This window comes from Hyla sarda, chromosome 3, assembly GCF_029499605.1.
Source record: "Hyla sarda isolate aHylSar1 chromosome 3, aHylSar1.hap1, whole genome shotgun sequence".
Classification (NCBI taxonomy): domain Eukaryota; kingdom Metazoa; phylum Chordata; class Amphibia; order Anura; family Hylidae; genus Hyla; species Hyla sarda.
In genome coordinates, this window is record NC_079191.1 from 358212182 (window position 1) to 358231380 (window position 19199).

General features: G+C 42.4%; 1 protein-coding gene and 1 long non-coding RNA gene across 6 annotated transcripts in view; one reads left to right on the forward strand and one right to left on the reverse strand.

Annotated features, from left to right (window-relative positions):
* RALGAPA2 (Ral GTPase activating protein catalytic subunit alpha 2) overlaps positions 1–19199 on the reverse strand; it is a 312968-nt gene that overhangs the window by 131178 nt on the left and 162591 nt on the right. For all 4 annotated transcript variants that reach the window (XM_056567643.1, XM_056567642.1, XM_056567641.1 and 1 more), the window contains 4 exons: positions 17647–17830; positions 15666–16437; positions 10642–10713; positions 214–337 (listed from right to left, as the gene is read on the reverse strand). In XM_056567643.1, coding sequence (XP_056423618.1) covers positions 214–337; positions 10642–10713; positions 15666–16437; positions 17647–17830 — 1152 coding nt within the window. The remainder of the gene's footprint in view (positions 1–213; positions 338–10641; positions 10714–15665; positions 16438–17646; positions 17831–19199) is intronic.
* On the forward strand, positions 270–17649 carry LOC130362721 (uncharacterized). Of its 2 annotated transcripts, none has more exons than XR_008891534.1 (3): positions 270–367; positions 5535–5648; positions 17559–17649. It is a non-coding gene; the product is annotated as an uncharacterized LOC130362721 (long non-coding RNA). The 2 variants fall into 2 exon arrangements; XR_008891535.1 differs by lacking the exon at positions 270–367 and adding an exon at positions 4733–4820.

Sequence of the window (19199 nt, forward strand, 5' to 3'; positions counted from 1 at the left end):
CTAATCAGAACAAACATTTGGACCTATTTAGGGATCAAGATTTGGTGAATAGGCAAAACAGGTTTTATATTTATAGCAGTATAAATCTGATATTGTTCTCCTATTTAGGTTACCCCTTTGGCTTAAGTTTTAAAGAATAATGCAAATCTTGACAAAAAACTGCCAAGTGAACAAGGTTGAATAACAATAACCGGAATGACAATGCTCGGTTACCTCCCAGCCGAGGCCTGCTACAAAATCTTCATAAGCCTTGCTTCCCCCGTTGTTACTAAGTATGGAGCACTTATCCTCCTGCCCTTCAGCGATGTAAAACACAGCAATCTTGTGGGTCTCACGACTGGTGGAAAAAGCAAACATCATAAAATATGTAAGTATCATTTTACCATAAAGATACTGTAACTTGAACTGAAAAGAGCTGAAAGTTTGTACATTTCATGAAAATAAACCCAATTTGCAATAGTGGTTGAATCATTTTGATTACAAAGGTATATCTAATATTAATATTGATATCAGTCATTTCTTTCCTTTTATGGGAGTCTTTCAGTAGTTTTAAAGGGGTACTCCTCCCCTAGACATCTTAACCCCTATTCAAAGGATAGGGGATAAGATGACTGATCGCGGGGGTCCCACCGCTGGGGACCCCCGCGATCACGGCTGCGGCACCCCAGACATCCGGTGCATGGAGCGAACTTCCCTCCGTGCCGAATGACTGGCAATGCGGGGCAGAGGCTTGTGACGTCATGGCCATGCCCCCTCAATGCAAGTCCATGGGAGGGGGCGTGACGGCCGTCACGCCCCCTCCCATGGACTTGCATTGAGGGGGCATGACTGTCAGGGCACGGCGCAGCCGTGATGTCACGAGCCTCCGGCGCTGCACCGGATGCTCTAAACAAATTCTGGGTGAAGCATGGAGATCACAGGGGTCCCCAGCGGCTTGACCCCCACGATCAGACATCTAATGCCATATCCTTTGGATAGGGGATAAGATGTCTAGGGAAAGAGTACCCCTTTAAGGTATCACAACTATTAACAGCCCTATAAAGAGGTAAAGGAGGGGAAAGATACTAGCTGTCTTGGTCATGCAACTTGCATAAGTAGAAAACAACTTTGTTTAGGGTCTAGTCACACGTACAGTATCCTGTGCATATTTAAAGCGCAGGATTTGAAGCTGCAGATTTGAAGCTGTGATCAGTCATTTCGTTTACTTTGAAACCTGCGGCATAAAATCCTGCGCAGGATACTGTGAATACACCACTGAAGGAAAACTGAAACGAGAGTCACCCCCACTATCCTGAACATTCATGTTAATAGTGCGGGTGAGGCTTATACGTTCCCAAGAAAATTAATAAACCAAATATGCTTCTTCTTTGAACAATAGGGGTGATCTCCAGCCTCTATCAGTAATGATCATTCCTCTAACTTGGGCCCGATGACACTGCCCCCTTCATACAGATTCACCCCTCTTTCTTTAGCATGTCAGCAGGACACGTGACCTGTTTTCATTGCAGAGCGCATGCGCTGCATAGTCGCTATACCAGGAAGTGGGGAGCAATGCAGTTTGGATAGCACTGCGCTCTGCATGGAAAACAGCACATTCTGCTGACAGGCTAAAAAAGAGGGTTAAATCTTTATTCATCGTTGTTCAAAAAAGATCATTAGAGAGATCATTAGCATATTTAGTTTATTAGAGTTTTCTCGGGAATGGCGCAACAGATTTGTATATTTTTAATCAGCATCAACCCCACTATTACCCTGTATGTTCAGGTTAGTACAGTGGTCCCTCAAGTTACAATATTAATTGGTTCCAGGACGACCATTGTATGTTGAAACCATTGTATGTTGAGACCAGAACTCTATGGAAACCTGGTAATTGGTTCTGAAGCCACCAAAATGTCACTCAAAAAATAGGAAAAAGTGAGGAATAAAGAAAAATAAGTAAATAACTAATACAGATAAAACAAGTCCTTACATATAAAAGTAAGAAAGATCTGCTGGGAGCTGTAAATCACTGTCTATGTAAGTGTTTACCAACCAGGGTGCCTCCAGCTGTTACAAAACTACAACTCCCAGCATGCCCGGAAAGCCAACGGCTGTCCGGGCATGCTGGGAGTTGCAGTTTTGCAACAGCTGGAGGCACCCTGGTTGGGAAACAATGGTTTAAGTAGAGGACAGGAGCTTCTTCAGGGTCCTATACAGTACACACAGTGTCCCAAATGGAGCCGCCCTTACTTGGTGTCCAAAAGAGCAGCTAACCCTGGCACAGGTAAGGAGTAGTACAGAACTTGTAGTTCCTCCCTGTACTGTAGGGGGCACTGCCAGACAGCTAGTCAGTGCTTGCACCTCAGTAATACAGGTGATTTACCAGTGAATGCCCATTCTGATTGGTCGGTTCTTTCAGCCATTGACACATTTCACAGATCTGGACTGTCTGTACATTGTATGTTGAGTCTGGTTTCAAGTTACAATGTTGAAACTATTGTATGTTGAGGCCATTGTAAGTTGAGGGATCACTGTACAGGCTATGCTTCGGTCAGTTTCCCTTTCCAAACTGTTTGCGGTTGATGTCCCTCCCTGCATGCCTTACCCATCAGACATTCTATCAATTAGCTGTCATAAACAGTATATTGGATATTTGTGGTACACACCACTATAAAAGAACAATTTCCTTTCAGTCAGGCTGAACAAATCCATTTTAAAAGTATACACTTCTACACATAGCTACGGCAATAAAGCTAACCCGGGAAGGAAGTGCTGTCACAAATTACACTTAGAGACATATAAAGAGCTGAATGGTTGTAACAAGCGCAGCCAAGAGACTCATTCAATAATTGCTCCACAGCGTCAGGTTTTTTTTCCATCCAGCCGATGTAAATCTATAAATTGCTGGTGTTTGCCTACCTAAATGGCCTTCAGATTAAATTATCACTGGGATTCTCCTAACCTGATTCAATTTCTCCCCTTACAGAATTAATCAACATGCCTACTTAACAACTCCGAGCCTAAAGGCTTCTGGGGCCATAACATCAGATTTGCCTATGAGAAATATATTGCTGGAAGAGACGATCATGTATCGGTTTTATATAAAATGTTCTCTTCATATCTACAACACTCCGCCAATACATTAAAACCCTGACAGGTGAAGTGAATAACATCATGGTGTGACAATGGCCATGATGCAGACCAAATACACCCTTTATGACAGCGATGCACCCCTTTATGACCGTGATGCACCCCTTTATGACCGTGATGCACCCCTTTATGACCGTGATGCACCCCTTTATGACAGCTGTCACGCCCCCTCCATAGGTTAAAAAAATTTTACGTTTACGCCATTTACCGTATTTAATTGGGGGGGAGCGGATGTTTCCAATTTTTTTTAACTTTTTTTTTTTTAAACACTAATAGTCCCCATAGGGGATTATCTACAGCAATCATTTGATTGCTAATACTGTTCAGTGCTAGGCATAGGGCATAGCACTGATCAGTATTATCAGCTATCTTCTGCTCTGGTCTGCTCGATCTCACACCAGAGCACAAGACGCCTGGAGACGGACTGAGGCAGGTGAGGGGACCTCCGTCCGCCATTATGGATGATTAGATCATCCATTTTAGAGGGGTTAATGGCACACATCAGAGCGATCGCTAATGTGCGCCATTACCGACAGGTCCCTGGCTGGTAATGGTGCACATCAGGTACCGGGACCTGCCACGTATGACACAAGCACCAGTCCGGCACGTCACGGTCATGTATAGGATGTAAATATAAGTCCTTGTGTGTAAGTACCAAAAGGACATACATTTACATCATATGTCATTAAGGGGTTAATATACTTCATAAACCTTTTAGTTTCCTATATTGAGGATTTTTTTAAAACTTTTTCTAATATACATAAATTTATATTTATTAACTTAATGTCTTATATTTCAGTAGATAAATGAGTCATATGTGCTCACATTACTTTATAAGATTTATTGCAATGTGCTACAAGCAATGGAGCTGATGAGGAGCAATAAGAAAAGGGAGTTCACAGCTACTCAGACCATGTGCATTTTCCTTCATAATTAGCCATTCAAGAACAGAGCAGAACCAACAGGCGGCTATCAAACAATGTAACCTGTTTTGGCTCTAGATGCAGCTCTTTCCATAAAAAACTAGATGGCAACAGTCTCGTCTACCCATATGAGAAGACTTGTACCCCTCCAATGATACCACACAGGACATTATCTCTACCCCAGCTGTGTTTAGATCCAGTCCCCCCTTGGCTTCTCTAATATCTCCGTTTCAGACTGTAGTTGGTCAGATCACACCACACCTAGAGACCTCTCTCTACATTGTTATTTGAGGTACTAGATGGTTGCTCAGCTATATAGTAACTGAATAGACTTGGGATAAACCCCTTCCCGCCACAGGACATATGTATACGTCGCAGTTACCTACACGTTAACACAACTGGACATACGCATACGTCCTAGCAATCTCCTGCTCAGCGCACTGCGCTGCAGGAGATCACTGGAGGGACCCGGCTGTGAATCATAGCCAGACCGGGATCGCACCAGCCTCTGCAGCATTAACCCCACAGATGCTGTGATTAGTCCTGATCACAGCATCTATGGAATTGTCAGGGGGAGGGGGATCCCCCGTTCACCAACAGCGACCCTGGAATGCGATTGCGAGGTACCGTTGGTTGCCATGGCAGCAGGAGGCCAGCTGATAGGCTTCTGTCTGTCTAGTACGGCAGCCTGTTCGGTTCAGCCACAGGCCGGATAATGCCCCTTTACCAAGAATACACCATGAAATGGACCAGTGTGGGCATTGAGATGTAAGATCAAGAAAACTTGAAATATAAACCATTGCATGTAGTAAAAAAAATAAAAAATACATCTTGGTTGCTGTTTGTAAGTCAAGGACGATTGAGGGGAACATTTGAGAAAACATAGAAGCCTAAATTGTCGTGGAGGACAAAATAAAACATACTTGTCCAACCAAAACCTTTGTCATGTTAATAGTTACGCTGTAACATGTCATTCTTATAATAACTTGTGAAAAAATAAAATCCTTTTTTTTTTTTTTTTCTTCAAATTGCAGCAATGCTTAAAGGAATCCTCACCCCTAGACATCTTATCCCCTATCCAAAGGATAGGGGTTAAGATGTCTGAACGAAATCTCCGGGGCACTAGCCCCCCCCACCCCCTGGCAAAATCACCGGGCCGGCACCCGGCTTTACTCCGTGGGTCACAATGATTATAGCAATACCCAGTTTATACAGTTTATGGACTTGCTTTGCATTGCCACGTGCGTACATCTATATCTTTTATTTTTCCATCTATAGAACTACCATTTTGGGGTACCTAGGACCTTTTTATTCATGTTTTCTGGAATGTGAAGTGACCAAAAAACAAATGTTTTTATTTGTTGCACTTCTGTTGACTTCTATGAGGAAAATATATAAAGCGAAACATGTTTTACACTAGTAGCAGGTGAACTTGGAATTTCAGAAAACATATTTCCTATAACTCCCACATTTCTATTTTAGAATGGATTTAGTGGATTTATGTTGTCCAGAAATAAAGAAATCTGCGGTGAATAGGCTGTTTCTACCATCTGCTGTCGCACGGATACAAGGCTGCTGCTTGCTCCATCCGCTGCAGTAAGTTCTCCCTAAACTGTACATTATGAACAGCATAAATCACATCTCTATGACAAAATTTAGCATGACTGAAGAGCCCGAGTCCCATAGTACTACTTATTTATTCATTAAAATGATTCAATTTTAACACAGATTTGAAGATAAGGCCATGATTTATGACTAATGCATCTTCCCCATTGTAGTGAGCATGCAGCAATAGCTGAAAGAACGCCAAGCCATTAAAAGTCTAAGAGGGCCAATTAACTGTGCATGAAGAAAGTTTGCTTAACTGCATCCTAATGCGGGCAGCCCGCCATCAGCCGGGAAAATGAAATAAAGGCCAGATATGAAAAGTTTCCCTACCCTGGCAAACTCCTTATTGAAGCTGCTTTTTTTCAGCTGGTGTACACAAAAAGGAAATCTATCTCCCTTGGCACACAATCGTCATGAATAGTGCATGATGATCCTGGCGTGGACTAGGAATAATCAATGTATCCTTTGAGGAAAAACTGAAAATGGAGAGAGCCGGGCCAATCACAATGGAGAGCGAGCCGCGTGGCTTTAACTCCTTCACACTTCCTAAAGTCCTATTAGTGTCAACAGAAAACCATAGGATTGTGCAATTCCTTTCTACGACATAGATGGGAGGATGAGGATGGCTGGGGGGGGGGGGGGGGGGGATCCGCTCCACTCTTAAATTATTTGTAGTTTACGGGGAATATCACACAATGCTGCGTCTTATCTTTAGGCTGCACAAATGAGATTTATTCTTTCCTAAACTGCTGTAGCCTTTTATGAGATGACAGCATGGGATGTGCGGCTTGTTCACAGCAGGGAGCGGTCGGCGGCCAACCGGGGATTGGAGGGAATCCCAGAAATATCAGCACCTACTAAAACATCTAAATATTGTGGGGGATGTAAATGTAGTTCACAACAAAATGTCACATCAACATGGAAAGCACAGCAAAAGATGATAGAACTTAGATTTGTTTTGTTTTCTACTCTGTTCTTACAGTTGAATGTTCTTTTTATATATTTTCCAGTATATTGATAGTTTTCTATTCAGTCATCCTGTAAACAAAACTGCAGGGAGCAAAACACACTTAACACAGTACGATTCTAATATTAATTCATGTTCTGCTGTCAGCTACCCAATCAGACTAGTCACAATATGTATATTATCGTATTCTGCTGACCGCTACCTCATCAGGCTTGTTACCCAAGTATATATTTTATTCTGACAACTACCCCATCAAGGTAGTCACAATATGTAAAATATCCTATTCCACTTACAGTTACCCCATCAGGATAGTCATATTATGAATAATATCCTATTCTAATGACAACTAGCCCATCAGACTTGTTATCTAAGTATAATCTCTTATTCTGCTGACAGCTACCCCATCAGGTATGTTACCATGAGTATAATATCTTGTACTGCTGAAAGCTACCCCATCAGGTATGTTACCATGAGTATAATATATTGTACTGCTCACAGCTACCCCATCAGGTATGTTACCATGAGTATAATATCTTGTACTGCTGACAGCTACCCCATAAGGCTATAACATGATAACACACATGCAAAAAATGGAATGACTTAATTTTAAGGGGAATGCAATGGGAAAATTGCTGCTGCTACCATTCTGAATGAGCAAGTCCCACTGTACAGTGTTTCCGCAGTGAAGGCCAGCACAGGAAAAAGCCCACTCAGCAAATCACCAACAATGTCACCAGTGAGTGGCCAATTTTATAAGCCAGGCCCATGAAGCGCTGTACATGGACATGACAACCCACAACCCTAACAAAAATGTATAAATGCTTATAAAATTTTTTTTAATGAATACTAAATGGAACCACTGCAACTGTATCTATAATAAAAAAAATCCCATAAACAGCCATATCTAAAAAAAAAAAATGAATATATATATATATATATATATATATATACATACACACATACAGAGAAGGCCTGACTCACTGAATCATCAACGTCCAGCCTAAACCCTTGGACCTAGAATGAGGAATTTTTTCACAGGTGTTGTTTTTAAGACGTAGACGAGGCATAAGAAAGGATTTTTTTCGAAATTCAACCCTTCAGGGGGTGAAAAAGGGGTTGAAAGTTTGTATGGAAGTCCATCATTTTTGAAGCTAGAAGCATGAAACTTTGTTTTTAGGCTAACAATTAGAGATAAAGAAACACGTGTTGTAACGTTTTCTAAAATTCCACCCCTGAAGGGGTGAAATGGGGGTTCAATGTTTGTATGAATACAAGGTATACCCGCCGCTGCGGCACGGGAGGGTTATGAAGCAAGCTCAGGAGCTGAGCTCGGATCATACGCGCGCGGTCCCAGCTGCTATCAGCAGCCAGGACCCGTGGCTAATGGCGGACATCGTTAGACGCGGTGATCAAAGTTGAAAGAATTTGGGTTGTTTGGATGCCCGTAGACTTTACCCAGAGCGGCCTCATTACTATAGGATCGTAAAAAGTAGATCTGTGTGACCCCAAAGTTAATGCGAGCGAAGCCACGGGCAAAAGCTAGTATATATATATCTATACAGTCATGGCCGTAAATGTTGGCACCCCTGAAATTTTTCTAGAAAATGAAGTATTTCTCCCAGAAAAGGATTGCAGTAACGCATGTTTTGCTATACACATGTTTATTCCCTTTGTGTGTATTGTAACTAAACCAAAAAAGGGAGGAAAAAAAAGCAAGTTGGACATAATGTCACACCAAACTCCAAAAGTGGGCTGGACAAAATAATTGGCACTCTTTCAAAATTGTGGGAAAATAAGATTGTTTCAAGCATGGGATGCTCCTTTAAACTCACCTGAAAATCACACCTGAAAGAAGATACAATGGAGAGAAGTTCACTTAGTCTTTGCATTGTGTGTCTGTGTGTGCCACACTAAGCATTGACAACAAAAAGAGAAGAGAACTGTCCGAGGACTTGAGAACCAAAATTGTGTAAAAATATCAACAATCTCATGGTTACAAGTCCATCTCCAGAGATCTAGATTTGCCTTTGTCCACAGTGCGCAACATTATCAAGAAGTTTGCAACCCATGGCATTGTAACTAATTTCCCTGGGCGTGGACAGAAAAGAAAAATTGATGAAAGGTGTCAACACAGGATAGTCCGGATGGTGGATAAGCAGCCCCAAACAAGTTCCAAAGATATTTAAGTTGTCCTTCAGGCTCAGGCTGCATCAGTGTCAGTGGGAACTATCCATCGACATTTAAATGAAATTAAACGCTATGGCAGGAGACCCAGGAGGACCCCACTGCTGACACAGAGACATAAAAAAGCAAGACTACATTTTGCCAAAATGAACTTGAGTAAGCCAAAATCCTTCTGGGAAAACATCTTGTGGACAGATGAGTCCAAGATAGAGCTTTTTGGTAAAGCACATCATTCTACTGTTTACAGAAAACAGAATGAGGCCTGCAAAGAAAAAAAACACAGTACCTACAGTGAAATATGGTGGAGGTTCAATTATGTTTTGGGGTTGTTTTTCTGCCTCTGGCACTGGGTGCATTGAATGTGTGCAAGGCATCATGAAATCTGAGGATTACCAACGGATTTTGGGTCGTACTGTACAGCCCAGTGTCAGAAAGCTGGGTTTGCGTCCGAGATCTTGGGTCTTCCAGCAGGACAATGACCCCAAACATACATCAAAAAGCACCCCGAAATGGAGTCCAGATCTAAATCCCATTAAACACCTGTGGAGAGATCTTAAAATTGCTGTTGGGAAAAGGCGCCTTCCAATAAGAGACCTGGAGCAGTTTGCAAAGGAAGAGTAGTCCAACATTCTGGCTTTGGTGTGCAACAAAATATTAAGTTAAAGGAGAACTACGGGATTGAAAATGTTATCCCCTATCCTAAGCGATCTGAAACTTATCCCCTATCCTTAGGATAGGGGATACATTTTTCAATCCCGTAGTTCTCCTTTAAGGGTGCCAATAATTTTGTCCAGCCCATTTTTGGAGTTTGGTGTGACATTATGTCCAATTAGTTTTTTTTTCCTCCCTTTTTTGGTTTAGTTCCAATACACACAAAGGGAATAAACATGTGCATAACAAAACCTGTGTTACTGCAATCTGTGCGAAAAATTTCAGGGGTGCCAACATTTACGGCCATGAGTGTGTGTGTGTATAAATTCTATATAAATACATATAAATAAAAAAAACATGCCTCTTGGAATGTGACAATGTTTAAAGAAAAAAATAAAGTTTAGTGCCTAATGAGCAATATAGGCCCGACAGTAAGGGGTTAAAGACTTATAATAGAGCTAGAGGTTTCCTCGCTTTCAGCATGACATCCCCTAGCAGTCTATTTGTTCCAAAATGATTTCCATTTAATGTCAAAAGACTATTCCTCCCGCTGCTCTGGCTAAACCACTGGAGCTTGGTGCTCAGCAGCTGGTGGGGAAACTTTTCTTGAATCACCATGTCAGACAACAAAAGACTTACATTAACAATAATAAATGTATGGATAGCGGAGAATTACTACTAAATGAATGTCCTCTCAGGGAGCCTGTTGACATACAATGCAGGAGGGAGCCGGAGTAACCCTCACAGACAACATTTGTCACCTGGATTGTGGTTCTTACCACTTTATTTTGATTTTCGCTGTTTGCTTCCGGCTGAGTGATTGCTCTACTTACTTGCTACTTTTTCCACTGTGTCTACGGTTTCTTGGTGACCTATTTCTATGCAAGTCAAAAGTGGCAAAGAAGACAAAGCACAAAGGTATCTAGAAACTGAAGGACTGTTTAAGAGCAGCAATGAAGAGTTGATTTTAAGTTAATAAAATCAATTAAGTTCACTTTTATCTGTGCTCCATGAGAGTCCTTGCAGCTTACTAGCAATATTTATTATAAGCAGCAGCGGGACACTCACTTGTGGTGCCCAATCCGGAGGTTTTAAAGTGTACCCTATGACCTAAATCCCTACATTTTCCACATTTTTACAAATAATACATATTCAATTTAACCTGGAAAGTCTACTTACCACTGCCTGGAATCCAAATTCTTAAGCTCTCGTAATAACTTAGAATTTTTCTTTAGCAGGTGGAAATTTTTCCTGTAGAAAAACAACAGTGAAATTAGGGCTGGGCAGTATACCGGTTCATACCGAATACCGAAATTTTTGTGCTGCACGATATGAATTTTAACCCATACCGCAATACCGGTTTGGCCCCTCCCCCTTGGGAATGAATGAATCATCAGCCCAGCGCTGTGCTGTTTCCACATCCGGGAACTAATCATATGTGACCCGCGAGCACTGTTCTACCCCCCAATTAATTATCAGCCCAGTGCTGCGCTGTTTCCACATCGGGGAACTAATCATATGTGACCCGCGAGCACTGTTCTACCCCCCAATTAATTATCAGCCCAGCGCTGCGCTGTTTCTACATCGGGGAACTAATCATATGTGACCCGCGAGCGCTGTTCTACCCCCCAATTAATTATCAGCCCAGCGCTGCGCTGTTTCCACATCGGGGAACTAATCATGTGTGACCTGCGAGCGCTGTTCTACCCCCCAATTAATTATCAGCCCAGCGCTGCGCTGTTTCCACATCGGGGAACTAATCATATGTGACCCGCGAGCGCTGTTCTACCCCCCAATTAATTATCAGCCCAGTGCTGTGCCCATCGGGGTACTACTCACATGTCACCCACTGCCCTCCTCATCCTGTTTATTGCGGCCGCCGGTCCTGACACTCTACACCAGTGGTCTCCAACCTGCGGACCTCCAGATGTTGCAAAACTACAACTCCCAGCATGCCCGGACCGCCGTTGGCTGTCCGGGCTTGCTGGGAGTTGTAGTTGTGCAACATCTGGAGGTCCGCAGGTTTGAGACCACTGCTCTATACTGTGCAGTATCCCTATGCCCGGGCTGCAAAAAAATTAAAATAAATTAACTTTAACTCACCTCCCATTAGTCCGGTACCGGCCTCACTTGTTTCCTGGGGACGGGAATGTTGGACAGCCGGCAGCCTATCACCGGTCGCAGCGATGTTCCGCCTCGGCTGCTGATAGGCTGAGCCCACTGTCATGTAAGAAGCCGGCCAGAGCTCCTTACATGACAGTGGGCTCAGCCTATCACCGGCCGAGGCGGAACATCGCTGCGGCCGGTGATGGGCTGACTGCTCTCCGACGTTCCCCTCCCCAGCGTAAGGCTGACGTAGGTGCGTTAAAGTTTATACTGTTTACCTTTTGCAGCCCGGGCATAGGGATACCGCACAGTATAGAGTGTCAGTGCCGGCAGCCTCAACAAACAGGACGAGGAGGGCAGCGCATGCGGGTGACATGTGAGTATTTACCCCGATGGGGATGTGGGCTGATAATTAATATGGGGGACGGGACGGGTGTGGCAGGGAAATACCGTTATATACCGTGGAACCGCCAAAAGTTTTAAAAAAATACCGTGATACACACATTTGGTCATACCGCCCAGCCCTAAGTGAAATTGTGCATGGCAGTATGTGTGTGTGTGTGTATATTTCTGAACATATACAAGTTAGTGAAATTAATAACAGCAGTGATTTGATGTAAAACAGAAAAAGGCACAAAAATAAGACTTGACCTACGGCCAAACATTTTCAATAATTTAGAACATTAAAGAAATTCAGTGATATACTGCACCCTTACTAACATTTCTAATAAATCTACCAGGATTTGGGGATCTGGCCCTTCCAGCTCAGCCTTGCCTATTATTCTCACTACTTTACAAAAGCAAGGAGAGGCGCAAAAAGTAATATTGAATGCACAAAAAATTTTTCATGTCAGAAAAGTAGAGTAATGGCAAATCTTCCTGTAGGTTTTTTTTTATGTTACTTTATATTTGTAGGTAAGATCAGCTCTGCACACTCTTTTATTAATACCTGAAACCTCCTTATTGGTAACCATCATGGCATCCTGTAGTGCATGTGTGAACAAAGCCTTGGTAGTAATGTAACCAATCTGTATATTGTACTACGCACTGTGTGAAGGCATGCTCATTTTAAGTCAGAGTGCACGGAGAGCAGTGATAGCATGAATAGATGAGGTTTTCCAGTGCTTTGCTCGTACTTGCCATGAAATGATGCAACAATTACTGCTGCTGTGCACAAACAACCTGGAGCTGTCTAATCTTTAAAGGGGTTCTCCGGTGAAAAACCTTTTTTTTTCTAAATCAACTGGTGCCATAAAGTTAAACAGATTTGTAAATTACTTCTATTAAAAAATCTGTTCCTGTACTTATTAGCTGCTGAATACTACAGTGAAAATTCTTTTCCGTTTGAAACACAGAGCTCTCTGCTGACATCATGAACACAGCGCTCTCTGCTGACATCATGAGCACAGTGCTCTCTGCTGACATCTCTGTCCATTTTAGGAACTGTCCAGAGTAAAAGGAAATCCCCATAGCAAATATATGCTGCTCTGGACAGTTCCTAAAATGGACAGAGATGTCAGCAGAGAGCACTGTGCTCATGAAGTCAGCAGAGAGCTCTGTGTTTCAAAAAGAAAAGAATTTCCGCTGTAGTATTCAGCAGCTAATAAGTACAGGAAGGATTAAGATTTTTTAATGGAAGTAATTTACAAATCTGTTTAACTTTCTTGCACCAGTTGATTTAAAAAAAAAAAAAGAAGGTTTTTCAACGGAGTACCCCTTTTACGTCATTATTTTAATTAAAGGCCCTTTAACATGGACCGAATGAGCGTTTATAGGACCACTCCTGATAACTGACGAGGGCAAGCGATCAGCTGAGGAATTATAAAACTCTTTGTCAGTTGATCAAATCTGTTGTGCAGACATTAACCCCTTAAGGACCTGGGGTTTTTCCGTTTTTGCACTTTCGTTTTTTCCTCCTCACCTTTTAAAAATCATAACCCTTTCAATTTTGCACCTAAAAATCCATATGATGGCTTATTGTTTGTGCCACCAATTCTAATTTGCAGTGACTTCAGTCATTTTACCCAAAAATCTACGGTGAAACGGAAAAAAAAAAAACATTGTGCGACGAAATTGACAAAAAAAACGCTATTTTGAAAATTTTTACGGCTTCCATTTCTATGCAGTACATTTTTCGGTAAACATGACACCTTCTCTTTATTCTGTAGGTCCATACACTTAAAATAATACCCTACTTATATAGGTTTGATTTTGTCGTACTGGAAAAAATCATAACTACATGCAGAAAAATTTATACTTTTAAAATTGTCATCTTCTGACCCCTATAACTTTTTTATTTTAGCGCTTATGGGGCGGGATGAGGGCTCATTTTTTGCGCCGTGATCTGAAGTTTTTAGCGGTACCATTTTTGTATTGATCGGACTTTTTGATCGCTTTTTAATAACTTTGGAATTTTTTTGCGCGTACGCCATTGACCGTGCGGTTTAATTAATTATATATTTTTATATTTTGGACATTTACGCACGCGGCGATACCACTTCTGTTTATATTTATTTACATGGGTTTTTTTTTTACAAGAAAAGGGGGGTGATTAAAACTTTTATTAGAGAAAGGGTTAAATGACATTTATTAACTTTTTTTTTTACACTTTTTTTTTGCAGTGTAATAGCTCCCATAGGGACCTATAACACTGCACACACTGATCTTATACCCTGTTCACTGCAAAGCCATAGCTTTGCATTGATCAGTGTTATCGGCGGTCGATTGCTCAAGCCTGCATCTCAGGCTTGGAGCAATCAATCGCTGAGGGGACACGCCGGAGGCAGGTAAGAGGACCTCCGCTCGTGTCCCAGCTGATCGGGACACCGCATTTTCACTGCGGTGGTCCCGATCAGCCCCACTGAGCAGCCGGGCAACTTTCACTTTCAGTTGAGACGCGGCGTTCAACTTTGAACGCCGTGTCTAAAGGGTTAATAGCGTGCGGCACCGCGACAGCTGCCGTGCGCTATTAGCCCCGGGTCCCGGCTTCAGATACATGCCGGGAACGACCAGATATGACGCGGGGTCACCGCGTGACCCCGCGTTATATCGCGGGAGCCGGCCAAGGACGTAAATATACGTCCTTGGTCGTTAAGGGGTTAAAATTATAGTTATTGGCTTCACATTGCCCTATGTAAATGAAGGATGTGCAGCCTCAATAAAGGGGTAATCCAATGGCCAGCGTTCTGGATGGGTTCAGCACATTTAGTTCCGAACGTTGGGCGAGCGTTGCAGGTGTCGACCACGCCCCCTCGTGATGCCAGGCCATGCCCTTTCAATGCAAGTCTAGGCCCCCTCCCATAGATTTGCATTGAGGGGGGTGGCCTGACGTCAACTAAATGTTCCGAATGCTGGCCATTGGAGTACCCCTTTAAAGAGCCACAAAAACGATCCAGTGATTGCTTGTGCGGCCCAGACAGAAAAAACAGCGAGTAGTGGTTCTTTAATGTTCTCAAGGTTTCTTTAAACTAGAACAGATCAACAAGACCATCAGTCCATCTAAAGGGGCCTTTAAAGCTTTCCCAAGTTTCATGACCATTGCTCCACTGAGTTGTGTCTGTGTATTGGTCCTAAGTGGCAGAATTCCTGTACTGTAAACCACATCCACAAGCCTAGCACCAGGAATAACAAATAAATCCTGTTTGTCAAGCTCAGTGCTGCAGACATGGGCAGATAGCTAATAGGAAGATACAACAAATGATGCCTGACTCTTAGCTGATGGTTGTTTGCAAAGTTAAAAAAAACATTGTTGTCCTACTAAGCTCGAGTCATAGAGGCTGTGCTGAACTGCAACATGCAGCCTTCTTCACTTTCCACGCACAATTGATGCAGAGAGTTTGGCATCCAGCACTGAGCCTTGCAAATGAATCATGCAGAGCAGGCAGGGGCGGAGGAGGGAGGAGGCATGCATGCTGCAGCTCAGCCCAGCCTCTACAACCTGCAAGTCTTAAGGAAAATAATATTTATAACTTTGCAAACAACCATAAGCTAACAGACAGGCAATATTTGTTTTATCAGCTATCTACCCATGTTGGCACCTCTGAGCAGAATACAGATTTAGCTAATTTTAGGTATAAATAAAATTGACCTTTACATACCTTTTCTCCCAGGAGTTCATTCCTAGATCATTCAACAAAAGTCTGCAGAAATAAAAAGGTGCTTGTGGCTCAGCAGTGCTGGGTTCCTCCTGCGATGAAACCTTTACACTAGGGTCACAATTACATCTGCCTATGTGCTCGGCCTCACTGGCACTTTGTCTCATAATTGCCTGTATGATTTCCATTTCTTGTTCCTGGTTCATTCCAACAGGAGGTAAAGCCGGCTCATTCAGCTTTAGCTCCGGATGTTGCAGGCACTCTGGACTTGTGCTGCCGAGTTTTTCCAGTAACGTATCAAGGGCATCCAATTCATCGCCATCAAATAAACCTGACTGCATCAAACCTGGATCACTGCAATCCTGTTGTCCACTTTGCAGTTTTCCTTGTTTTGTGGCCATTGTGGGACCTTCTAAAGGACCATACATAATGCCACCATCCCAAGAGTATTTCCCTGAGATATCTCGGACAATTATGCGAACATCGCCGGGCACCCCAGTGGTTGAGTCTCTCTCAAATGAATTTGCTGGAGGGATTTGAAGGTAAGAAATAAGAGCACTATCGTTAAATACAAAAAGCTGCAGGTTTGGGCTCCGGAATACATCATTTGAGAGCTCTGCTGTCTCCACAAACTGATTATCATGGTTCTCACTTATCAGGCTATGCAAAATGGCTGGGCCGCCGCTCAGAGGACAGTGTCCAAGATGGTTGACAAGTTGCGTCATCACCATACGTGCAGTTAGAGGGATAAGTTCCATATTCCGCCTTTTCTTTTCTAAAACATGAAAATAATTTTATACAAAATTAATACTGTAGAACAGATTAAAGGAAAACTGTCACTTGTTTTCTCCCGCACTATCCACAGGTACTGGTGTGGTGGATAGTGCGGGAGGCGCTGATTAAAATGAGCCCTACCTTGTCCGGATCTGCGCCGCCGTTCTCCCGCAATTGGAGTTTTATTATCTGTTGAAATCTGTAACTGGCACGGCCGGGGCTTCGGCGCTTAACTGGCACTGACGTCAGCTTATGAATATTCATCTCCCCCCAAGTTAGGAGCGGCAAAGAGAGGGAGAACTGGAGGAAGGGGGGATGAATATTCATAAGCGGCGCTGATGTCAGTGCCAGTTAAGCACCGAAGCCACACCCATGCCAGTTACAGGAAAATTTCAACAGATAATAAAACTACAATTGCGGGAGAATGGCGGCGCTGATCCGGACAAGGTAGGGCTCATTTTAATCTGCGTCTCCCACACTATCCACCAGTACCTGCAGTGCAGGAGAAAACAAATGACAGTTTTCCTTTAACAAAATATAGTCACTAGTATACTACGTTTGATTTAGTAAACTCAATGGACACCAGAGTATAAGTTTGTGTACCATGCTGTTGGTATGCTGGTGTATACCACGAATGTACTAGAATTGTCAGATGTGAACCCATTGTATGTGATCTAGTGGCCATAGTGAAAGCCAGAACATTGGATATAGAGGCTACTGAAATAGCTGTGTAAATTACGGCAAATGTGTACGTAAAGCACAATAAAAATATGTAAATTCCAACCATCCAACCTCGAAAATGCAAAAGGACTAAAATAAGTTTATTGAAGAACGATGGTAACCTTTTCTAAAAACATTCAGCTTTGATACACTGCAAAGTATAACTCTGCACACAAAGGGTTTACTTCAGAATCCAGCACATCAAAGCACTCAATTATAGTGTACCTTTTTTATTATGTTAAATTTCTTTTACAAACCCATCGACATTGTAAACGCATATTGTCATTAAAGACAGTCAAAGCCATTTCTATGAATATAGACAGAGAAGAGCTTGGTGTACTAAATGTATTTACTTTTCAGAGAAAGCGGAGATGGATTATTTATGTGTTTGTTTCCATGCAGGATGGAAAGGTATCGTCCGTGACATTTAGTACTCAGAATTCTCAGGGACTGCGGTGAAACAAAAAGAATTCGCCTCGCAGCTGCTTACCTTCTGCCACAGTCAGGAGGTTGCTGAAGTCAGAGGAGGAAAAAGAAGGTGGAGGCTCGCAATTCTTCACGGTCCCCAGCGGTAGAAATGGATCATATTCCATGGAGGAGAGGTCAGCCAGGCTCAGGATGTATTGGCTTTGTTGGGTGTATGTGTTAGAGCCGCACACACAACAGTGCAGAACCTATGTAAACATGGAATCAAATGAAAATTTCTGAAAGGTGAACAGGAAAAATTCCTCAAACCCAGAATGACTGATAATCATGCACTAGAAAAGCTGCAAAATGTGGAATTTTAAACCAGAAGTGGGAGACAAATCAGATAAAACAATAAAATACTTCTGAATTACACAATTCTAGCGTTAATTTTGCAATTCATGTTTGATTCTTTTTTAGTGAGTTAAATAACCTTTGCACAAGCAAATACAAAAAACAAAAAAAAAACATTCTATTATACCTCATCAGAGAAAAAGGACTATTAGGTCCATCCTCCTAAACGCATCACTCAATTCCATATAGACACTAAAGCAGAGCTTTCCAAACTTGTATCCCAAGATGTTTTACATCTGTATGTATTACATACTGCTGTGATATGTGGTATTTTCACAGATTACAACAAATCACACATACTGCATATGCGCAGTACCTCTATGATGCCTCGACCACGATGAGCAAACACGAACATGACAGGAGGGGAAGTAAATAAAAGAAAAATAGATGCTAGTTGGTATTAACTATTTTTTTACGTGACACACCTACACACTGCTAACGTGTCATGATACAAGGTTTGGAAAGCTCTTCACTAAAGGATCAGGTTACTTGCTGGCCACAGAAGTCTATGGAGAGGAGAAGGCAAAGAGGGAGAGGATGAAGGGGAAGCGGAAGGTAGCTGGAGATGTAGAGGGCTGTAGGATCTTGTGTGTGTGTGTGGTTGAAATTTTTGGGGCCATCACAGAAGCTAGCCCCTACTCTCAGGGCCTAAAAGTCTTCCAGGGCAAACCCACTAATTGGCCATCAATAACTGATCTGCATGGTGTTTTGCACAGTGCAAAGTGTACAGAGCTCGAAGAGTCGGGTACATTGTGTAATGGTGGTGTCAGGCTACTGTATTGCAGGTCCCACTAAATAGTACTATTCCTGTATATACAGTCATGGCCGTAAATGTTGTCAAACCTGACATTTTTCTAGAAAATGAAGTATTTCTCACAGAAAAGGATTGCAGCAACACATTTTTTGCTATACACATGTTTATTCCCTTTGTGTGTATTGGAACTAAACCAAAAAAGGGAGAGAAAAAAGCAAATTGGACATAATGTCACACCAAACTCCAAAAATTGGCTGGACAAATTTATTAGCACCCTTAACTTAATATTTGGATGCACACCCTTTGGGAAAAAAATCTGAAATCAGTCACTTCCTATAACCATCAATAAGCTTCTTACACCTCTCAGCCGGAATGTTGGACCACTCTTCCTTAGCAAACTGCTCCAGGTCTTTCTTATTGGAAGACGCCTTTTCCCAATAGCAATTTTAAGATCTCTCTACAGGTGTTCA